Source organism: Manihot esculenta, chromosome 16 (assembly GCF_001659605.2).
Source record: "Manihot esculenta cultivar AM560-2 chromosome 16, M.esculenta_v8, whole genome shotgun sequence".
Lineage (NCBI taxonomy): Eukaryota > Viridiplantae > Streptophyta > Magnoliopsida > Malpighiales > Euphorbiaceae > Manihot > Manihot esculenta.
The window spans coordinates 28997290-29019640 of record NC_035176.2 but is presented as its reverse complement, the minus strand read 5'-3'; the positions used below and the strand labels follow the sequence as shown (position 1 = coordinate 29019640).

Here is a 22351-nt window from a genome sequence, read left to right as displayed (position 1 = left end):
CAATTTCGAGCCTTCCCCTTCCTAGTGTGATGTACCATGTCCCATATGAACTTTAAAAATGCTTTCAAGCATGGTAAAAAACCATGTTGACATAACCTCGAAAAAATATTAATGAGGGTTGAGAAATTATCGTTTGAGAGAGAAAAAAAAAACTGTTGATGAAAAATATATTAAGTAAAAAAAATAAATCAATATTTCAATTGTGTCATAGGTGTGATAATGAATAAAAAGATATATTCAACCAAAGGATCTCTTAATTTTAAAAATAAAAATAAAAATATTAGATAAAACATAATAAAACTTGAAGGTACTGCCAGACTTCTAGTATGCCAATTTATGTATTCGACCTTTGCTTTTAGCAGAGTCAATACGTGATGAAATTCTTCTGTATAAAATAAGGTTTGGCAATTATTTCAACTCACATAGTAACCAATTTCTCTGCAGTACTCGGGTGCAGTTCTTACACAACATGGCAAAGAACAGTTGTTTCTGAACAAATAACTGCTTTCGGAGTCGATTCCAATCTGTTGCAGCATTAGTCTGTCATCAAGGTTGAGAGTTCAGCCTCTGGATGTCCACCAACTGATAAAGATCACCTCTCCGTTGCTTCGTCAAGGGAAGATTTGTCCTATAAATTTTTGTTTTTAGCTCAAAATTCGAACATAAAAAGATAAATTTCATTACAGGTGAAGTTAAGACATTAGCATTTTAAGTACAATTATCTGTTATGAAAGGCACAGTGGCAGACTACCTTCTTTGCTCAATTAGAGAATAATCTATCTCTGCTATGATTATATCCTGTTCATGCTCGGTGGTAGCCAGAACTTCTCCAAACTGTCATTTACGTTTTCTTGTGAATTAAATCTGCTCAAATAACTTTCTGACAGTAGACTAAAGATGATAAAATTGGGCGTTTACTTACTGGTCCTACTAGAGTCGAGTGGCCCCAAGCCACATAACCAGCTCCAACGTCTCGAGCAGGGGAACAAGTTGCTACATATAACTGCCATTCAAAAATTACAACAATTGCTGAAGAAGATAATCTAAGATAAATCTGAAACATGAAAACATATGCTATTGCACTACAAAAGAGAAGAAAAAAATCACACAAAGCATTCCAATGGCACTGTATTCTGATGACTACATATATATCCTCTTGCAAGACTAAGCAAGAATATGCTGACCAAGAAAAAGGACAGAAGCCTAGACTGGAAGAAGATACATCATCATTTAAAGTACTCAGGTTAACTAACTAGCATCATTCACAAAACTTAATATGCTCCATTTTTCAGTCTTATGAATAATACCCAGACTCTTGTTTAAAACATTTTGTCATTTTCTGCTATTTCCTAATTTGCTGTGTAACAATTGAGAAATAATGGTATCTCGGTGCATATTTCAAAAGCATACTAGAACAATGCTATCTGGTTTTCAATGATCCAATCCATCCCATCATGGACACAAACAGACCAATCCAAAACTGCTCCCCTCCACCCCTCCCAAAAAAAAAAAACGCACAAAAGGGAAGGAAAAAAAAGTGAAATGAGTAAAATGTAACTGCAGTCCTCTGCACTCATAGGAGACATTGGTTTTGACTGAATTTGGTTCAAATGTACTACTTCTGTGTGAGTGTGTGTGTGTATTACTTTACCTGATTATCCACAGCCCTGCACATTAAAAAATAAAAAAGTTCAAATCAGTACGGAGATGTATGATCATATATAGATAAACCACACTCTACTTTTTAGTCATAGAATTACTGAAGACTTTGGGAAGCGGAGTTCATAACCTCATGCTCGAAAGAATAACTTATAATAATAAAGGCTGAAAATATATTTTAACCCTCGACCTTTATATGAACAGACTAATGGAACCCTAACCTCTAAAGTTCCGCCACACACCTCAACATTTAAAAAGTAAAATTTAAACCTTGCGATCCTAGTTAGCATCAAAATTGAAGAAAAATTTGGGTTAGTTGAGAGTGCAATTAGGCTCTTTTGGTAAATGTAAGGGGGTTAATTTATGTACTCAACCTTCTTAAATTTATCAAAATATGAAAGTTAAGGGTTGAGAATAAGATGGGATGTTTTTAAAGTTGAAAGTGCCATTAGGCCTTTTTGGTAAAAGTCAAGGGTTATTTATGCATTAAGCCTAATACTAAACCATGCACAATGGGCATGCCAATAATATTAGCATTATGTCTTGCTTTCTTTCTTTTTCTCATTTTATAGTAGAAGGATATGGAATTAAAACAAATGATAATTAAGATATTCTCAAAGACAGTTTCACAAAATAGCTGTGTCACCTGAATCAATGGAGGAAAATTTACCATATTGTTTTGTCGCTTAAGAAGTCCCAGGTATTTAGGTAAAAATAACAATAATCATCATTATAAAGGGTTGTCATATGGCTCTCGGAAGTCACTGACAGCAAATATTCTCTCCCTGGATGCTAAATTTAGAACAATGACTAACAGCAGCAAGACTTATCAGTCTACGAACTGAAATAAGTGAATAGAATAGCACCTTGCTCTCTGCAGTAACTCCCAGTGTAATGGTCCAGTCGTCATGTTAAATGCCCCAGGGTAGCAAATCAAGTGAGCTCCTGACATCAACAATATGACTAAATCAGTAATCAGTGTTCATTTCATTAATAGAACTGATAAACCAACATAATCAGCATCAGACCTTTGATCTATCTGACAATTAACCTAATCACGCATAAGAATTCCAAATTCAATCATATATATATAATCAGAGGACATTAAAAAAGGGGAAAAAAGCTATGATGCTAACAACTTAATTAGAAGCATCACAAAAAGACTAAATAGTACATAGTGTCTTGACAAATTCATGATCTTAACTTACCTTAGAAATGTTGAAATATGAGAAGTAGATATTGCAGACAATTTAACATGAGCAGAATTAAAATGTTTATTAAGGCTTGAGTATTTGCAACTATATTAATATGTAAATTCATACTTCTTATTAGAATGTGGAAGACTTAATCTCCTAAAATATGCAAATTGGTAATGAAAATTTATGCTTATCTGGCAAATCAACAAATATTAAAAAAAAAAAGATCCTAGAGTCAATATAAGGAAGAAACAAACCTCTTGCTGCATATATCATTGCCAGTTCTTGAAATCGAATGTCATAACAGATACCTATACCAATACGACCAACTTCTGCAAAAAAAAGAATTATTGTTAATTTCTCAACCACCAAGAGAAAAGGAAAAATATGAATGAATGTACAAATTCTTAAACAACATAATGCCATAAAAAATAAGCAATGTAATGCAACAATAATTGCTAGTTCACTACTGCCAATAAGTTCTTCAAATTGAGGAAAAAAATAAGATGAAGATGAATAAGAATTCACTGTCTGCTCCTATCTATAAACCTCTTCTTTTTCTTATCTATCTATTGATGAGGCCCATTTTAATATTTCTCATCAGCAGGCCTTGTACTGTTTGAAAGAAGTCACAATCCACTCACACAGTTAATACTCTTTTAGAGAAGCCACAATCCACAATGCCAAAACAGGGTAATGGGTAAAAGAGAAATATGACTACGCAACAGATAATCTTATTCAATAGTGCAGTCTATCATATATTCACTACATGCAAGAATCAAGAGGAAAAATAATTTGTACCAAGGATTTAAGAGGCCAACCCTAAGACCATAGTATTATAAACTGTCATTCAAAAGTAATTGATTTGCAAGAACATCTACCAAGCAATATGGGCATCCAATAAGAGCTTTTCTACTTTTCAGAATAACAAAGACAGGAAATTATGAAAGGAAGAGCTGCGGAAGCTTTCAGTAGAAATAGGACAGGATCACAGGCACAAATAATGTGTAAAAACATTTGTACATATTATTTGAACCATGAGAATGATTATTGTTAACATGCAATGTGTTCTCTCAATGGGTAAGGCACATGCATTATATTATTTGCTTTTAAAACTCATGCCCAACAAACCTGTGTCCACAATTGTTGGACTCTGCCCAGCTGTTAAAGTCCTCGACTCTATAAAGGTAATCTTCCCAGGAATGTCAATATCAAAAAGGTGTATCTATAATCATAAAAATATGTAAGATGCATTCCTTGAACCAACAAAAAAGAGATACATTCAAACTTAGGAGGTCATTTAAGAGATACCAAAGGTAACGAGTTTAAACTAGATACGAGAGTGCTTTAAATAAGCATAAGTATACCTTCCTGTGTTTGGCTATCAACTTTCCTTCAGTATCAAAGACACAACATGTATTATACAACTGATCCCCATAACGTTCTGGGATAGAGCCACCAACTATGGTGATCTTCAGAAGACGGGCAACTTCAGAAAGCATGGCCGTTGAAGGGGATGAATTGCTGCCTGCATCTATGTCCTCAGCATAAACTGGGAAACTATCATTGGAATAAGGACTATTCCATATTTCCTGACATCAACATAAAGAATTGCAATCAAAGAAATAATTGCAGAGATTCTTGATTTAAAGGAAAAATTTGCAAATTCTATCAAATTAAATGTCGACTTCTTTCAGAAAATGGGGTACCAAGGCTCTGGCCAAGCAATATTTGGTAAGCACAACTGTAAGCTTCGTTTGAAATTCTATGTAAAAATCGATCGCTGTTAACTGTTGTACCCTTATCTCACACAGTAATAAGCACATCAAAAGATACAAATTCAGAGAGAGAATGCTAAAAGTGAGCTCACCGGCAAGACAACTAGCTGGGCACCCTTTCCTGCAGCCTCCTCAATTGCTTTGCGAGCATGTGCAATGTTTCTCTCCTTATCCGCGGTAACCAGCAACTGGCATAGGCCTATCTTAAACTGAAGAAAAAAGAGAGAAAATAAAAACAAACAAACAAACAAGTGCCTAATCCAATAGTTGATTAAAGACATAAAACGAAGCAGAATCATGCCTTGGTGACAGAAGGATGCGGCAAGGGGATAGCGGGAGGAGCCCTGGCTTGCTCAGGCTTGAATGCGGAAGCCATTATCGGAGCAAGTGAAGATTTGAACTTCTTGTCAAAATTGATGAAATTGCAGGGGTTCTTCTTGTAGATGTTGCTGTAGAGATTAGGGCATAGGTGAGTGATGGATTTCGTGTGTAAAATAGAGGAGCGATAATGAAATGGAGAGAAAGGAGAATTGTGGAGATTGCAGTTCTTGGAGCTAAACAGTGATGATATTGCTGACTTCATTTTGGTCTCTTCCCTCGGATTGAGATTTGGAAAAGCTGATCGATTTCATGTCATGGCAAGGCCGGTTGAGTTTGGCCCATTCCTTCGACTCGGGAATCGGTTCCATAGGATTTAACGTGCGTGTTCGAGAATTTAACAACGTTTCTCTCGCTCAATACTTACCAAAAAATGTATAAAAATTCAACGATGTCGTTTCTTCCTTTGGGCCTCTCTACTCTTGAGGAACCATTAATCATGAGCGCGGCCCTTGTATGAATAAATAAATAATAAATTATTATTTATTAAAATTAATTATTTTTAGATTTCATTTTAAAATGTCATTAAAATTTATATTCAATATTAAAATTTTAATTATAAAAGTGAAATAATATAAATATTTAGATTTTGTTCAGAGGGATTCCAAAATTTAAAATTTATTATCAATATTAAAATTTTAATTATAAAAGTGAAATAATATAGATATTTAGATTTTGTTCCGTGGGACATAAAAAATAGTTCACTAGTATGAAAGAGATCAAACATTTTTTAAAAAATATTTTTAATATTTTAGTTCATTTATTAATTTAAATCCCTTGTTTGTAGTACAATTCTTGTTAAAAATAATTTATATATTCTATTCTTCATGTGGATAGTTATTATAAAGCAATCCTTAAAATTTAAATTTTAAAAAATGTAAATTACATAATAATTTAAATAATTAATTAATAAAATGCATTTTATGTAAATTATTAGGAAAATATATAAAGTTAAATGAAATTAAATGATACTTCGATAATAATAATAATTGAAATTGAGATGATTTCATATAATTTGAAATAAATTTAAGATGAAATGGAGTAGAATAATGTTTTTGGAAATCTTATCTGTTACCGTCCTATTAAAAACCGACTGTCAAGAACTGCTTAATTCCTCTATTTACCCAAAATCGCTAATTCGGTTCGATCGGACCGAAAACCGGGCCGTGCCCATTTACTACTCAAATCAGTCGAATGTGACCTCTGTATCTACCAATAGCCAATGGGACTTCACTAGACTATCATTAGTTTGGAGGTAAGAGCAGATGGGCTGAAATGACATATCCGGTTCCCGGACTCTTCCCACATTTATAAAATCCGGTTAATCGATCCATTTCATTCCCGATTCAAATCCGCACTACCTCTCTTTCTCTTTGTGAGAGAGGTCAAATATTTTTCTGTCTTTCCCTCCTTTTACTCTCTCTCTCTCTCTCTCTCTCTCTCTCTCTCTCTCTCTTGTCTCTGCTTCTCGATCTCTGCTTCTCTTTCTCACTTCACCTCTGTAAAGCTTTTTCTTTCCGAAACATAAGCAGGAGAAGCACTTTAGCTTTGCTTCTCCTGAACTTCTCTTCTAGCCATGGATGGTGGTGCTTCGTATAATCCACGTACCGTCGAGGAGGTCTTTAGGGATTTCAAGGGCCGAAGAGCTGGCATGATTAAAGCTCTCACTACTGGTATATTTTTTGTTTTTTTTTTGAGACTCGGAAGTTCCGTTTTTAGTTTGTAGGAGTTTGGACATTCCAAGTTTCTTTTGAATTATTGAAATGTAATTTTCTTTTCCTCTGCTGCAGATGTTGAAGATTTCTACCAGCAGTGCGATCCTGGTTAGGATTTTAGCTCTTTAATTTACTTTCCTCTTTATTTTTTGTTTAATTTTTTGTTAATTTTTGTTGCTGAGAAAATCCAGAGGAAAAAGTTTTTGATATGTCAATTTCTGACATTTTATGTAATTTAACCTTAGCATGTATTGTTTTCTTCCGTTTTATTTTTTAAGTAAATTTCTCTAGATGGATTGCTTGTGTCCCATTTTTAAGATTAAAGTGTGCTCCTCACCCCCCCCCCCCCCCCCCATTTCTGAAATCTTAGTTATCTTAGCCGCTGTTTCTACTGTTTGAACTTCACACATTGACTATCAAGTATACATTTTATCCTTTCTGTCTGCAAATTTAGCTGTACTACTGCGTAGTTTACTTGTTCCTTTCCATTTCTTTTGAATTTCAAAATTTCAGCAATAACGCTGGTAATTTCTCTGCTATTGGCTTTTAGTATGGCCTTTATTATTGGGATAAGCAGGGTACTTCACCAAAACAAATTTAGGCTTTCTTGGTGCTATGGCTGGTACACTACTCCCGCCATTTTATTTTGTATTGAAAAGTTAGGGGAAAAAAACATAGTTTTCGTGGTTATTTGTCAGAAAAATAAAGTGTGCAATGTGCACAATTTTCTTGTGAACGCATAAAAGTGTACAGGAAGCTCAGTTATTGCTGCATGTTGAGTACATATGAAAAAGGTGCAAATTTATTGGTGACTTCTGAATGCTATTAAGTTGTATGCTTATTATTGTAGTTTAAGGAGCGTTTATCTGATTCATTCTGATCGACGAATATTTTTAGCAACTGTTGGAAGCTTGATTTCACTTTTTTGATTCGATTTGTCGATCAGTACTTTTGTTTTAACGGATTTTGTTGTCGTATTAAAATTTGTCCGCATTAATCAAGCCTTATGTGCAATGTTTGGCTGCTTTCAAAGTTCTTTTTTTTTTTTTTAATTTTGTTTTTGTGTATTTAAATTGTATAATGCTTGAAATCCTGCCATTTGTTGCATTTTTCAATTTTCACCATTGTAAGCGTCTCTTATCTATAGGATGTCAATTGAACTTTCTTGCATACAATTTGAATTTAATACTTTGCTGGTCTGGGAAAATTTATCAACATGCTTGAATCCGAGCATGTAGGTGTTTCAGTGATCTTTTCACCCATTTTCATCACAGGGGCTTGAGGTTATATTTCTCAACTAATTTTCAACTGTGAAAAAGGTAGTTTGAAAATGTGAAACATCCAAATGAGGAATAAAGAATGACCTCATAATAAAATTATCACGAAGGATGCTTTATTTAGTTTCTCTGTGGAATAATTGTTGTTCTTCTCTCATAAAGAGCATAAAATCTAAGTGCAATAAATGTGCATAGAGATTATGGTGGTCTAAATCAGTTGAAACGGTTACCACATTTAACATCTACAAGTATGCTACTATGCTTATATTCTCATTTTACGTGTCATAGTGGTTGAGTAACAACTATTACAAAGAGCCCCTGTATGGTGTTCCTCACTCTGTTTGTCAAAGCATATTAATTGAATTAAAGACATCCAGACTATGTGGCAAAAGGAGAAGCTTATTTGCTTGTGTGTTCAAGACTATGACTAGAATGTAATTAACATTTGACATTAGATACTGAGGTGGGTTTTTTTTGGAAAATGGGTGAGTTGGCTGAGTTTGCTATGAAATTGTTTCAGTTAAAAAATAATTGTTTTTGAGGGATCAGTTACACAAACTTTTGTCAAAAAGAAAATTGGAAGCCTGACTTTGTATATTTGTAGTGTCACAAAAATTGCAGAAATGCAAGGCATACTTTACTAACTACTTACTAAATTATCTTGCTGGCAGTGGTCAATAGTAACTATCTTGCAATTGCTTAAGTTAAATGCGTAGGATGAGAGTGAGAGCATTGATATTATTTGTTCCTGTGCAATATAATTGGATGGACATTAACTCAATTTAGTAGATTATCTCAAGAACAAAAGTAAGCATTATAACAGCATGCCTAACTTTGTATGAGATATAGTAGTTGTTTAGTCAGCATATTCACATAATGACATGAATGTAAATCTCAGATATGGTAAGCAACTAAGAATTATGTCTGTATTGTGCCATGTTGAAATAAATTTACAGAAGTTAGCATAGCTTGCAGATTGCACTTAAAAACTAAAATTATCATCCTTTTGCTTAGAAGGCTGAACAAGATAATCACAAGAAAATAAACATTTTTCTTTTCCTGCGAGATAACGCTTAGTTATGAGACTTATGAGAAAACCTTGGAGCTTTGAGAAAGATACCCAAAAGAGAGGGTACTTTTGTGTATATTATATAAGAAGCTGGACATGGATGTTGGATGGTAATACATGTCCCTTTTAACTGTTCCTTCCATCTTGTATGTATGTATGTATGTATGTGTGTGTGCGTGTGCGCTTTACATTTCTGTGGTTCAGCCTTTCTTATGGTTCATCGGTTTTTGGTCTTTGACATTTACTTTGGCTTCATCCTGTGCCTGTTGTTTTCCATACTAGTTCACCTTTCACTCATAAATGTAGGCTTTTGGCCTTGTTATTGCAAATCAATATTAGATGTTGAAATTACTTGTGGTTTTTATATGGAATTTATGCGGAACTTTCTGATTACAGAGAAGGAAAATCTTTGCCTATATGGATTTCCTAGTGAGCAGTGGGAGGTCAATTTGCCTGCTGAAGAGGTCCCTCCAGAGCTTCCAGAGCCTGCTTTGGGCATTAATTTTGCTAGGGATGGAATGCAAGAAAAAGATTGGTTGTCTCTGGTTGCAGTTCACAGTGATGCATGGTTACTTGCTGTGGCTTTTTATTTTGGAGCTAGGTTTGGATTTGACAAAGCTGATAGGTATTTTCATTTCCTCTTGCACAACTTATGGCATAGCATTGTGGGACTTCGTGTGAATGGATGGATTTAGATGCATTATCAGTTTATGATCTATGAAGTCTACTGTTGATCTTATCCTAGGGCGGCTGCCTTGTTACCAAGTTAAACATAAAATCAAAATATTTCCGTCTGTATTTTGATTCATGATTTGCTGTTGTACTGTTATATGTTCTTGACATACTAAATTTCTTCATTTCTTTTTTGGAACAACTACCATTGTAGGTATTGCCTTTTTGCTGTAAAAACCTGAATGGTACAAAGAGAGATAGAAGTATAGAACAGAAAATTTTTCCCAGTTTGAGCATTGGTTTATCTATGGAAAAAGTCAAAATAAGCCCTTGAACTTTTGATCATAAGTCCAAATAGGCAATTCTATCTTTATAGCCAAATAAATCCCTAAACTTTACCACCAAATAAGTCCTTATCCAATAAAATATTATATCTTAATAATACAATGTTATATTTGTAATTTGAAATATCAAAAATTTAGTATTTTAATTAACATAAATAATTTTAAACATTTCAAAAATGATATTTTATTATTAAAAAAATATTTTAGTGGGTCAGGACTTATTTGGCCCCAAAGGTAAAGTTTAGGGATTTATTTGGCCAAAATGATTGAATTGGGTTTACTTGGACTTTGATCAAAAGTTCAAGGGCTGACTTGAACCTTTATCAGTTGTCTATTACTTTGTAATTCTCAACTGGCTACAGGCCCATAATTCCATAAAACTGAACAGCTAATTGAAGTAAATGATTGATGCAATTCTTTGAAACAAATGATGGTTATCAAAGGCTTTTAGTTAGTGTCCCATGTGTTTCACCAATAGAAAACCTGCAGTTGTTCTTTTGCTGTGTAAGAAATGGGGTGTCATCATATTTTCTTTCTCTGGGATGTATTGCATGTCTGGTCATTTTCATATTTTTGTTTAAATTATTAAACATTACTTCTCCTGGTTGCACAAAATTTCTAAATTCCATTTAATATCTTTCCTTGCATATTTTGAGGAGGTTTAAGGACAATGAAAGGGGAAATGGTTTACTCTTATGCTCAAGGGAGTGAGTTTGATTATTGATTCTATTGGTCTGCTTTAAAGCTTGCTAAATGAACAGCACAAACTTCATTTTCTCATGATGCGAATGTGGAACTTCTTTGTGAATATTTATCCAGTCAGCATTCACTCTTTTTTGTTAATGATATTGTTCTATTGCAGGAAACGCCTTTTCAACATGATAAATGAGCTTCCAACAATTTTCGAGGTTGTGACAGGAACAGCCAAAAAACAAGTAAAAGAGAAGTCCTCAGTTTCAAATCATAGTAGCAATAAATCTAAATCAAATTCTAAGGTAACTGGAACTACAGCCTTGTTTTCAGTCGAATGGCATAAATTGGGATTATTATTTGCTGCGTGATGAATTTCCTTTTGGCTTTGTTGGACAAGCTACTTCAATGCATGGTTTTATAACATACAGGCAATGCTTTGGCCTATTATCTCTACCAATGGGAAATCGTATCTGATTCTTGAAAGATACGAAGTTTTCATATCAGCTACTGGCTCTTAAAAATTGAATGCGACTCTGAATTTGTTCAATTAATATCATCATCGTTAGTAAGATGCCAGAGCTAGACCTGCAAGCAAAATAATTTGTTATTAATGCTAATCTGTATGTTGGCATGCACAGCGGGGATCTGAATCTCAGGACAAGTTCTCGAAGGCAACACAACCGAAGGATGATGATGATGAGGGCTTGGAAGAAGAGGAAGAAGAGGAGCATGGGGAGACATTATGTGGTGCTTGTGGAGAAAATTATGCATCTGATGAGTTCTGGATTTGCTGTGACATTTGTGAGAAATGGTTCCACGGGAAATGTGTTAAGATCACTCCAGCTAGAGCTGAGCACATTAAGCAGTACAAATGCCCTTCTTGCAGCAACAAGAGAGCACGACCGTGATGGTTGCTGGTTAGCCAGATCTGTGTAATATGGCATGAAGGAACTGCTAACTGTGTAGTAGGTCAGGTTTGTTTTTAGTCATGGTCCCTGATCTAGGAAATCTATTGGAGTGCTATGCATAGGTTGCAAATGTGCTGTCAATTTGGTCATAAAATTAGGATATTTATAAGCTCAGGTTGGGTACTATTTCCCCATGATTGGGAGAAAGCGGCCGTGGTTTATGTTTGGCAACTTGTGTTTATATGCAATCTGTCGTGTTCTTCATCAGCTACATGTTTTTATTTTGTCCAACGACCCAGCCTCATCTTTGCACTTGCAAAATTCAAGGGCCTCTGGGTTTAATTTTTCATTACGTAGATCTAGTTCAGATAAAAAATTTTATCTGATAACAAAGTTGAAGGGAATGACAGTAACTTAAATGACTAAAAACTCGAAGTTGCTATTTAAAGGAGCGAGAATGAATTGAATAACAAGCCCTGCTTCATAAGATGATCCATAGTTAGGGTAAAGAAAGCAGGAACTTGAAGTGGGTCTTGATGCGAACTCATTATTATTATTAGAAACTCATTTGTACACTTTTGCGCTGTCATACACTTGTAATTTCCCTTCATATATGTCCTCAATTTCATTCATTATTTGTGATTGGGGACTCATTTCTTCTATGGCACCCATTAAAGAATTCCTCTGGTGCTCTCTTAGTGGAGATATTTCTTCCTCTCACTATATATATTTTCATTAACTTGATAGAAAGATAAGAGTCTGTCGTAGATCTGCTAGGTATAAAGCTAAATGGTTCTCAGATATTTTAGTAAGAAAAAATTATTATTTAGCTCTTACACTATAATAAAATTTATTAGTTGATTTTTTTATTTTAAAAAATATATTAAAACGTCTTACATGTTCTAAAAAATTTATTAATTAATTATTTTATTAATTTTAACCGTTAAATATTTTACCGTTTAGTTTTTATAATTTTAAAAATTTTATTAATTAATTTTTTAAATTTTTAAAAAATTTATTAATTAGTTCTTTCGTATTAGAGACATTTTAAACTTTTTATGATACTTAATGGTTAAAATTAATAAAAAAATTAATTAGTAAATTTTTTAAAATGTTAAGAATATTTTAATGTATTTTTTAAAATAAAGAATGAATTAGTAAATTTTAGTAAATTTTATCATATCACAACAATCAAATAATTAATTTTACTTTTAATAGTCTCTAACTTTGTGTTAGGTAGGTTTTATTTCTTAAAAAAAAAATTCAAATAAATTTTTATAAAATCATGCTAGATTTCAACTTCTTTTAATATATATATATTTTTTTTATTTTAAATAAAAAAATAGTTAAAAAATAAATAAATAAACTTAAATTTTTATAAATTTTTTTTATTTTAAATAGAAAATAAGAATACTATTATATAATTCATAAGTTCAATGCCTCAGTCCAACTTCAAATATATATTTTATTTTTAATGATAACAATTACAATGGTCTTTCCTCCTCTTATTTGACATCTTTCTAGATTTTAGTACTTAGAGCAACTTTGTTAACCAAGCAATTCCAATCTACATAAGGCACTTCTCTACTTCTGTAAGAATACCATTTTGGACTACAAGCTTCTCCTTATCTTCAAGGCTCTTTATCTTCAATAAATCTAATTCCACAACTATAATTAATGTTTTTTTACTTTCTTTAATCTCATTAATGGGCATTTTCATCTCTTTAATTTCACGAGAAATCATATTATTTATCATCTTTAACATTTTAATTCTGATAATCGTTTGATTTCATCATTCCGATTTGAGGCCTGATCCACAATCAAAGCCCCTCACTTCAAAACCCTTAAACCTCCCAAATGAATTAGGTCCAGCTTGCTCGGCCCTAAAACTGAACTCCCCCTAAAGCCTCTCAATCGGGCCAGCCCACATTTCCTGGGCTTCAGTCCTAATCTCACCGACTGGCCCAGTCCGGGGGAGAAAAGGTAGCCAGCCCATTCGCCTGGTGGGTCCATCCGCATGCATGCCATGGAGAATTAAATGACCGATATGTATGGAGCAGAAATCTGATATTCTCATACATCCGTATCCGTATGGCAGAGACATGTGGCCCAACGACAGTAAGACCGTTACACGTCATTGGTAGATAAAGAAAAAGAATAAAAAGTGAGAAATATTCTCTAAATTCACTCAACTCTTATAAAACTCTATTTTCTGGATCTCAGATCATCAAATTCTTTACTTTTTCTTCTCTTTTAACTGTGTTGGCTTTTACACCGATTTTTGATATAAATCGGCTACATGTTTATTAGGTGGAATTAAGAAAATATTAACTTTTAATTTGTTAATTATGCATGAATGCTTTACGTGTTTTTTTTTAAAATTTTTTTTTTTAGGCATATCCACTAAAATACAGGAATCTTTGCCTGTTTTGTACTATGTCGGAGCACTGATGTAGTAGGATTACCTTTACACTTATCCATGATGTGAGAACCTTTGCTTTTGCTCAAATAATATAGAGTTTTCTGCTGTTTGTCAATCTAAATTAATAATAAAAAGGAATATTTAGATAATCTTACTGGCGTTTCTATTTAAAAGAAAAAAATCTGTGCTTCCTAAGAAGTTTGAATGGCCCCATCTGCTGTTTCTTTAAAGTAGTATTTGTGTAATAGCCCATGTGAAAAAAGGGATAATATAAAATGCAAAGTGTGAAAGAATTGATTCCACTCTTTTTTATTAGATGGACATATTAATAATTAAATTTTTTTATAAAAAAAATTATAATTAAATTAAATTTAAAAAATAAAATAATATATCATAACAATCATTCAAATAAAATTATAAACTTTCACGACAAAAAAAAGTCACGTAGCAAAATTCTGATAAGTTGATATATAATTTTATTTATAATAAGAAAGATTCGAAAATTGTTAATGAAAATTTACGCAATTTTAATATAATTACACTTGAATTTTATCATAAATATCAACTATTTCATATTATATTTTTTACATTGATTAATTACGGTATAATTTTATTTTTAATAATATCATAAAAATATAATATAAAAGAATAATAAAATGAAATAAGATTGTAGAAATTAATGGAATGAACTTAGCATTCACAATTGCAGCAGTCTGTATTAGAAACGCACTTGGATTTGCAAATTGCAGACCCTGAAAGTGGCTATGAGTCCTTGATTGGATTTGAAACACTTAGATTGAAAGTCATCATAAAGTATTAGCCACGTTGTGTTTGATGATTTAGCAGAGAGAAGCAGCAGCAGGAGCCACAGCGCAGAACATGAGGAGGCTGGCAGGCTGTGTTGCCCATTGTTTCAGCTGATAGGCTCTCATGGTCCACAGAATTTGGCATTGCCAAAAGCAGTATGGTCCATAGAAACTTCACTTGGCAAATGGATTTTCTCTTATGAGCCCATAGTTTCCCCTTCTCTTCCATTTCCTTTTATTTTCTTTTTTAAAAGAAAAAAAGAAAAAGTAAAGCTCATGTTTTTATCCCTGTTCCCAATCTCTTATCCTGTTCCCTTCTTAAAAAAAAAATAATAAAAGAAATGACAATGGTGAAAAATCAAAGACCCTAACACTCGAAACTCTCGACTGTTCTTCTTCTCCTTTCTCTTATATTATTTTAAGAGGCAAAAATGGCCAATGGTTAAAATAAAATAAAATACATAAATAAAGGATATGACTCCACTTGACCCTCCGTCTCCATTGAGAGCCATTTACAGTCATTAACAATGGATTTTGAAAATGGCCTTTGCGTTTAGATTGGCCCTAAATATACCAACTCTTACCTTCAACGCTTTAATTTCTTTCCCTACTTACTCTAAACGAATAAAAGAAAATACACATACAGATTTAGTCAGATCATAAATGTATCATATTTATCCTCTTAATTTTTTATTTTATTTTTAAAAAAAAAATACTACCGCATTAAACTTTTAAATAATAAAAAATAATTAATATCTAATTTGATATGTAAATATTTCTTCATTTTTTTATTATGTTAAAATTATTATTTATTTTTTATATTATAATATCATATAAATTGATTATTGTATTTTTATTTTATTTTATTTTATTTTTAAAATATTTTTTAATATTTAATAAAATTTATTATTTTTAAAATAAATATAATTAAAAATTAATAAAAAATTTATTTTTTAAATATATATATAAAAAATTAAAATGAATAAAAATTATATAATGAAAAAAGGTAAAAATAAATACGTGACTAAGCAATCCTGCATGTGTTTGCTATTTTAAATGCAAGCTAATCATCACCTAACATCCACCGGTCTTCAGACGATTCCAAGTTTACAAAAGCTCTCAAGCTATCTGAAAATAATAAAATATAATTATTTTTATTTAGATTTATATTAACATATGCAAAAGCTAATAATAATTTATTTTTAGATATTTGACTGTTCATTTTTCGTTTTTTCAAAGCGGTTTGTCTTAATCATCAGAACTTATTCAATACAATTATATACGTACAAATAACCGTTGTATATGACATGGCATTCACTATGATAATTTCCACGTCATTATCTTTGACACCTATGAGACTTCAATTTTCCAAGAAAGAATCAAAACCCATCTCAGTCTTGTCAATTCTTCATCTTAATTTTCAAGAAAACGTACAAGTTTAATCTTGTGGAGGATAAGCATAATTCTGTTAGAACATTAAAGGAAAGGGGAAAACAAGAAAAAAGGCCTTGCTTTTACTATACTATTCTTCATTGATTTCAAATGAATTCCCCTACATTTGACAACAACAAGAGAAAGAAACTAAATTTACGTTCATAAGCTCCCTTGGCAAGCAACCCATTTGAGACAACTGAGGAAAAGAGCTAAAAATTTGCCAGTGGAAAAAGGTTTCTCTGTTCTCTTTTGCTGCTCTTTGGACATTGGAGTCATGAGCTGAAGCTCTGTCTGCTTTTAGTAGATAATCGTTTCAAGAATTCGTATGTAGTAATCATTGTTGTTGCAGACATAGACATTGATACCCATCTTGGTCCTAATCCTCTATAACAAGCCGCAAATCCACCTTCCTTGACTAGATTCTTAACTGTTTGAATAACTGTCAATGGCTGCCTTGTTCCATTTTGTTCTCCATCCAGAACCTGCATGCGTGTCTTGATAGTGTCGAGTGGCATGGTGATCATAGCTGAAACCCCACTCGCCATGGCTGCACATAACCCTTGCACGGCCACTGTTGCCTTTGAATCCGGCCTATAACCGCAATCTCCGCCGTTTACAGCGATTCCACCCCATATAAGCCTATGCGCCACAGAGTAAGATGCCCACCAAACTGCATTTGATGGTGCATAAGTCAATATTGATATCCCGAATCCTCTGTACAATCCTCTGGGACCATCAGCATGCAAAATTTTTCTGAAGGCATCGATGCCATTTCTGTATCTACAAGAATCCAAAGTAGGAATGAGGTTCTTGCTACTCTTGTTGCTATTGGCACTGTTACAACCTTGAACCATGAGTCTTTGGCTCACAACATCAATTGGGGTCCAAACTAGCTGTGCAGCCATAGCTGAACTCAACCCAGCAGCAGCATTGGCTATAGCTGTTGCTTGAGTATCAGAGAATCCTAATCTAACAGTTGCAGTCCCAACACTGCTCTTGGTCACCTCAAGTGCTGCCATGTAAAGGGCTCGTGCTGGGATAGTTCCCATCAAAGAGGTACCAAAACCTCTATAGAAACCTCTCACACCTTCACGACACATAATTGAAAACGACAATTGAAGAGACGGAATTTGAGTTGGAGAAACCTGTTGCCTTGTCTTTAAAACGATAACAGGGTAAAGTGCAGCTGATACACCAGAAAATAAAGCAGCTCCAAGAAAGAAAAACTTGGATTTGTCAAGCATATGCCAATCAATCTCTGCTGGTATATGAATCTTCGATGCCGAATCATTCTCGGCCGCACTCAAACTCATCTTCTCTACTTCTATACTACAAATCAATCTACAGAGGAAGTTCTCTTTCCTCCACTAGATTCTAACTATTGCTGTTCTGGAATCAATCCTAAAACAGAACTACTCACTTATCTAAACCAAATATGAAATAGAAAAATAGAAATCTTCAGTCCTGAGGAAATGAAGAAGATGGAAGAGAAACTCAGAGATGGGTGTTGGGTATTTTGCTTTTCCTCCTTCCGCTCAACGAGATTAGAGACCATAAAAGGATCAAAACTCGGCTGCTATGAAAACCCAAATCAATAGTGATATATTGAATCCTTACCAGAGAGATTCAAGAGCATATCACCGTCTTCACCGCTTCCATCTCAGAAAGAAAGAGAGCAGATCACAGAGTGAAAAAGAGAAAAAAACAGGAAGAGGATATTACAGAAAGCGAAATTGGCTGTTTGTTAATAGAAGATAGAGAGAGATAGGGGACAAGGCCATGGCTTTTAGCGAGTTTGGATGAACGATGAAAGAGGACACGTGTCTATAATCATATCGATAAAGGAGCTGACTGTATTTTGTGTGCCCTCTGATTTGATTTTGTTTGATTAATTTATTTATTTTAGTGGAAACTCTGTGGGTGATCGTTAAGTAACGCCTATGAGCCTGAGGTATCAGAAAATCAGGAAAATGAAACCACGAAGCTTGTGGTTGGGCCAGGCGGCGGCTCGGAAGACGGAGACTAAACGTCCCTGTTAGTCATAGTAACATCAAAATTATCAAACCCCATCACCCATTTTCAACTTCTTCCTTTGTTTCTCCTGACTCTCTTCTCTCAATATTGATATTTTACGTTTCTTATGGCACCAGTCAAAGTTTTTTTTTTTTTTTTTAAATATTATAATTAAATAGTTTTAAGTAAATTCATTAATTTATTTTTATTTTAAAATGATTTAATTAAAATATTTATATATTTTTTTAAAAAATTAACTTTTTAATTTTTCTATTAAAAAATTATTATTCATTTTCAATATTTATAATATTTAATTTTTATAATTTTAATTATACATATTATTTAATTGCTATAATTTTAAATATTTATATTATTTAATTTTTTAATTAAATTTAAAAATTAATTAATTAATAATTATTTTGATAAAAAATTATAAAATATAAAAATATTTTAATTGATTAATTTTAAAATAAAGATGAATTAATAAATTTTTAAAAAATTTAAAGTGAAAAAATTGTGAATATAGAGATCGCTAGTTGCACCTTAATTTATTCAGTTGTGAAAGAACAAGCAAAGGTGATGTTTTTGTTTGTTATTAAGTGAAGTCAATATGAGATAGAATAGGGTGGTCCCCACTTCATCATCAAATAATTCACTTCATTTCATTTCTATGCTAAGCTTTCATTTTCAGCTCAGAAAAAAAAAAAAAAAAAAAAAAGCTTTCATTTTCAGCTCAAGAAAAGAAAAAAAGTCGTCTTCTTCACATAAAAAGAGTCATTTAAGTGAGACGTCTCCAACTTATGCTTCTATTGCAAATTAGCTCTTCACAGCTCAATGGGATCCGTGAAAAATCAAAGGAAAAGAAAAAGGCTATAATGGTAAAATTCACTTTTTCTTATTTGAATATGGAGAAAAATAAAAGGGAAAATGAAATATTTTATTTTTTAAATAGTTTTTGAAACTTTAAACTTATTTATATTTTCGATTAACAACTATTTTTAAAAAATTTAACTTAATATTAAATATTAATATTTAATACATTTGTAATTGATATTAAAAAATTTATGGTATTGTTTTATTAATTTAAAAAAAATACTATCTACTTTGGTTTATATATTTTTACTGATAAATATTATCTAAAGTTTAGATTTTAAATATCATGAAACTGCTAATAATGATATTCAATGTTAATAAATAATCGTTATTTATAAAATAAATATTTATGTTCAGTGTAAATAAAATATTGAAGGAAATAAATTAATTTTAATTTATTATGAATTTGTTTAAAATAAATAAATTTAATTAAAATTTATTTCAATCTAAAATTTATTTAAAATAAAGGTTGGGCCACGCTTTGGGCTTGTGGCTTATTCTTTATGCTATAAGGCCTGTTCAATATAAAATCATCGACCCTTTTTTATAAGCTTTAGAGAAAGTATAAAGTACACGTAATCTGAAAAAAATAAAATGATCATTTTTATTCATATCAAATAATTATTTTATTTTTTTATCAGACATTTTTCATTTTCATTTTCATTTTATGGGAAAGAAAAATTAAATCTCTCAAGATCTGTGGTTGTTTTAATTTAAATTTTTTTCTTAAAAAATTATTTTAATTTAATTTTTTTTCTTTTATCAATACAACTAATGCATGTTCGTAAATAAATAAATGGTATTCACAGGTTTAACCTGATGATAAATGTATCCGAGTAAATTTAAGAAGTCTCAGATTTTACTCTTCTGATTTCTAATTTTTATTTAAAAAAAATTAAAATAATAAATGCTATGATAAATGTATCCGAGTAAATTTAAGAATTATTAGATTTTATTCTTCTGATTTCTAATTTTCATTTTAAAAAAAAATTAAAATAATAAATGGTAATTTCTGCATATAATAATCAACATAACAATTGAACTGAGTTTTAAAAAAGTATATTGAAAATGTTAATAATTAAATAAAATGAAATATTTCTATTTCTATATAATAATGTTATTTTAGCCAAGATCTCAAAGAAATACTACCCATTAAGGATAATGTGCAGAGTATTTTTAGTTAGTATCTATGCTTTAAGTTTTAAAAATATATTTAAATTTTACTTATTTAAAATTATAAACATTATTATATTGAATAAATTATTTGTATAAATAAATTTAATTAAGTTATTCAATATATAAAATTTAAATTCAATATAATTATAACCATTCCTCGTATATAATTTTAATTTAATAATAATTTAGGTTAAATCTAACTCATCAAAGCTAATTCAAAGAAAATGTCTATAAACCATATAATAAGTACGTTATTCCTTTTCATAATTGACGTGAATTCAATATATTTTATATCCAAAATTTTATCACGTTAAATTTGAATCAGACTTAATTTTTCAAAAACTAATTTAAAGGAAAAACACTAGGATACATCAAAACCCTAATTAGGGCATGTGATAGCTACTTAATGCTGTTTCTTATCTGATGGAAAGCACATAGCCCCAGGGCACAAACTTAGTTTTCAAAATGTGCAGCTGCAAGGGAGCTTTTGGAATGAAACATTTGGTGGCATTATGACCTAAAAACATCACAAATTTTATTAGATAATTGATGACTCTTAACGTTTTTAGAATTAATAATCGTTTTGAAATTTTATGTAATAATTTTTTTAAATCGGACAAAAAGGTTCAATTTTTTTAAAAAAATTATTTATTTTGATCATAAACCAGAAGAAGAAAGTGACACCCCCACCCACCTGCCTGGTAAGCTGCGTGCCCTGAATGCCCTTCTACCTCTAACACACGGCATTATTATGTCCCTATATTTTAATATTCTAATTTCTTTACCTTCCCACCATTGCTCAACGTCATCATCCTCCACAAAATTACAAACAACAGCATTTTCCTTTTCTTTCTTTGGAGATACATATCACAAAGTTCGTTTTCATACAGCTACAAATTAAAATGCATCACTGCAATAAAAATAAAATTTAATAATTAAATTATAAAAAAAATCGATAAAATAAATTATAAACCATTTAATATACCTTCCATATGGGTATATACCTTTATGATTTTTTCTTAATATTAGAATCAGAACTCTAAAGTCTGAACTATGAATCGAAGGAAACAAAGTTAGTTACCAATAGGCTGCATTTTCTTAAATGGATCATGACACTTTGAAAAAAGAATGATTTTTCTCAATAATAATATTAAGAAATTGGGTGAAGGATGATTAATTAATGTCATTTTCACATTCCTTACTTTAAAGAATAGTGATTTGTTGGTTTCCTTGCAATGTACAAACACAACAGCTTCTTTGAAATTAGCTTTATAGCTCTATCTATATATGATATATCTTTCTCATCATAGGCGGCCTGAACTTAGCATATCCTCCAGCGAAGAAACCGAGGGTTGAGAGATTAAGAACAGAGAGATTATGGGGAAGAAACAAAGTAAAGCATCTTCGAAAATATCTAATAACGAAAAGAAACAACTCAACAGCTGGATAAAAGTTTTGCGTCCTAAGGTCTACATCACTGATAGCTCAAGCTTCAAGAGCCTTGTTCAAGAGCTAACTGGCAATGAAACAACAACAACAACGACGACGATGACAACAACAATCTCTAAACCACAAACAGTTGAGGGGAAACTCAGAGTTACAACAACAAGTATTGAAGATCATGGAGATTCTGAGAGTAGCTTGGAAACATCGTCGACCTTCGATTCATCTGAGTCTCCAAACCAAGTGTTGTCCTTGCCTGAGGGGCCAAGTCAATCATATATAGAAGACAAAGGTTCAGATGATTTATGGGTGAATCAAGAAGGAGACCTTGAGTCTCTATTATTAGATATTGATCCACATCCTTTCTATGGATGTTTTTCTCAGATTTATCAAGAGCAGATCAGCATATATGACTATGAGATATCTGGGGCATTCTGAAAGGCTTTTGTCTTTGATCCCTAAGGTAAAACCATGCATGGGTTTTGCTCTATGGCG

At 31.9% G+C, this 22351-nt stretch overlaps 3 protein-coding genes across 3 annotated transcripts; 1 reads left to right on the top strand and 2 right to left on the bottom strand.

Annotated features, from left to right (window-relative positions):
- Positions 1–214: 214 nt before the first annotated feature.
- On the bottom strand, positions 215–5316 carry LOC110603757 (omega-amidase, chloroplastic). The gene is made up of 10 exons (XM_021741647.1): positions 4935–5316; positions 4726–4842; positions 4223–4447; positions 3987–4080; positions 3113–3187; positions 2526–2604; positions 1652–1667; positions 923–1003; positions 752–834; positions 215–628 (listed from the first exon to the last, which is right to left on the bottom strand). The coding sequence occupies exons 1-10, from the start codon at positions 5214–5216 to the stop codon at positions 547–549; spliced, it is 1134 nt and encodes a 377-aa protein (XP_021597339.1). The 5' UTR covers positions 5217–5316; the 3' UTR covers positions 215–546.
- Positions 5317–6246: 930 nt separating this feature from the next.
- Positions 6247–11956, top strand: LOC110603734 (PHD finger protein ALFIN-LIKE 4). Its single transcript, XM_021741620.2, has 5 exons — positions 6247–6684; positions 6802–6834; positions 9469–9697; positions 10951–11083; positions 11420–11956. Exons 1-5 carry the CDS (start codon positions 6588–6590, stop codon positions 11687–11689), a joined length of 762 nt encoding a protein of 253 aa, XP_021597312.1. The 5' UTR covers positions 6247–6587; the 3' UTR covers positions 11690–11956.
- A 4451-nt stretch (positions 11957–16407) lies between these two features.
- LOC110603733 (solute carrier family 25 member 44) lies at positions 16408–18116 on the bottom strand. Its single transcript, XM_021741619.2, has one exon. It carries the CDS (start codon positions 17662–17664, stop codon positions 16624–16626), a length of 1041 nt encoding a protein of 346 aa, XP_021597311.1. The 5' UTR covers positions 17665–18116; the 3' UTR covers positions 16408–16623.
- Positions 18117–22351: the final 4235 nt, after the last annotated feature.

What these genes read in the sequence shown, in the direction of transcription:
- LOC110603757 (XM_021741647.1), bottom strand. Translation starts at nt 5,216, where the DNA reads ATGAAGTCAGCAATATCATCACTGTTTAGCTCCAAGAACTGCAATCTC. An exon ending in CCCAGCTAGTTGTCTTGCCG is followed by an intron (nt 4,448 to 4,725) that starts GTGAGCTCACTT and finishes TGTTGATGTCAG; the next exon opens with GAAATATGGAATAGTCCTTA. An exon ending in TCCAACAATTGTGGACACAG is followed by an intron (nt 3,188 to 3,986) that starts GTTTGTTGGGCA and finishes TTTTTTTTGCAG; the next exon opens with AAGTTGGTCGTATTGGTATA.
- LOC110603734 (XM_021741620.2), top strand. Translation starts at nt 6,588, where the DNA reads ATGGATGGTGGTGCTTCGTATAATCCACGTACCGTCGAGGAGGTCTTT. An exon ending in GATTAAAGCTCTCACTACTG is followed by an intron (nt 6,685 to 6,801) that starts GTATATTTTTTG and finishes CCTCTGCTGCAG; the next exon opens with ATGTTGAAGATTTCTACCAG. An exon ending in CTACCAGCAGTGCGATCCTG is followed by an intron (nt 6,835 to 9,468) that starts GTTAGGATTTTA and finishes TTCTGATTACAG; the next exon opens with AGAAGGAAAATCTTTGCCTA.
- LOC110603733 (XM_021741619.2), bottom strand. Translation starts at nt 17,664, where the DNA reads ATGAGTTTGAGTGCGGCCGAGAATGATTCGGCATCGAAGATTCATATA.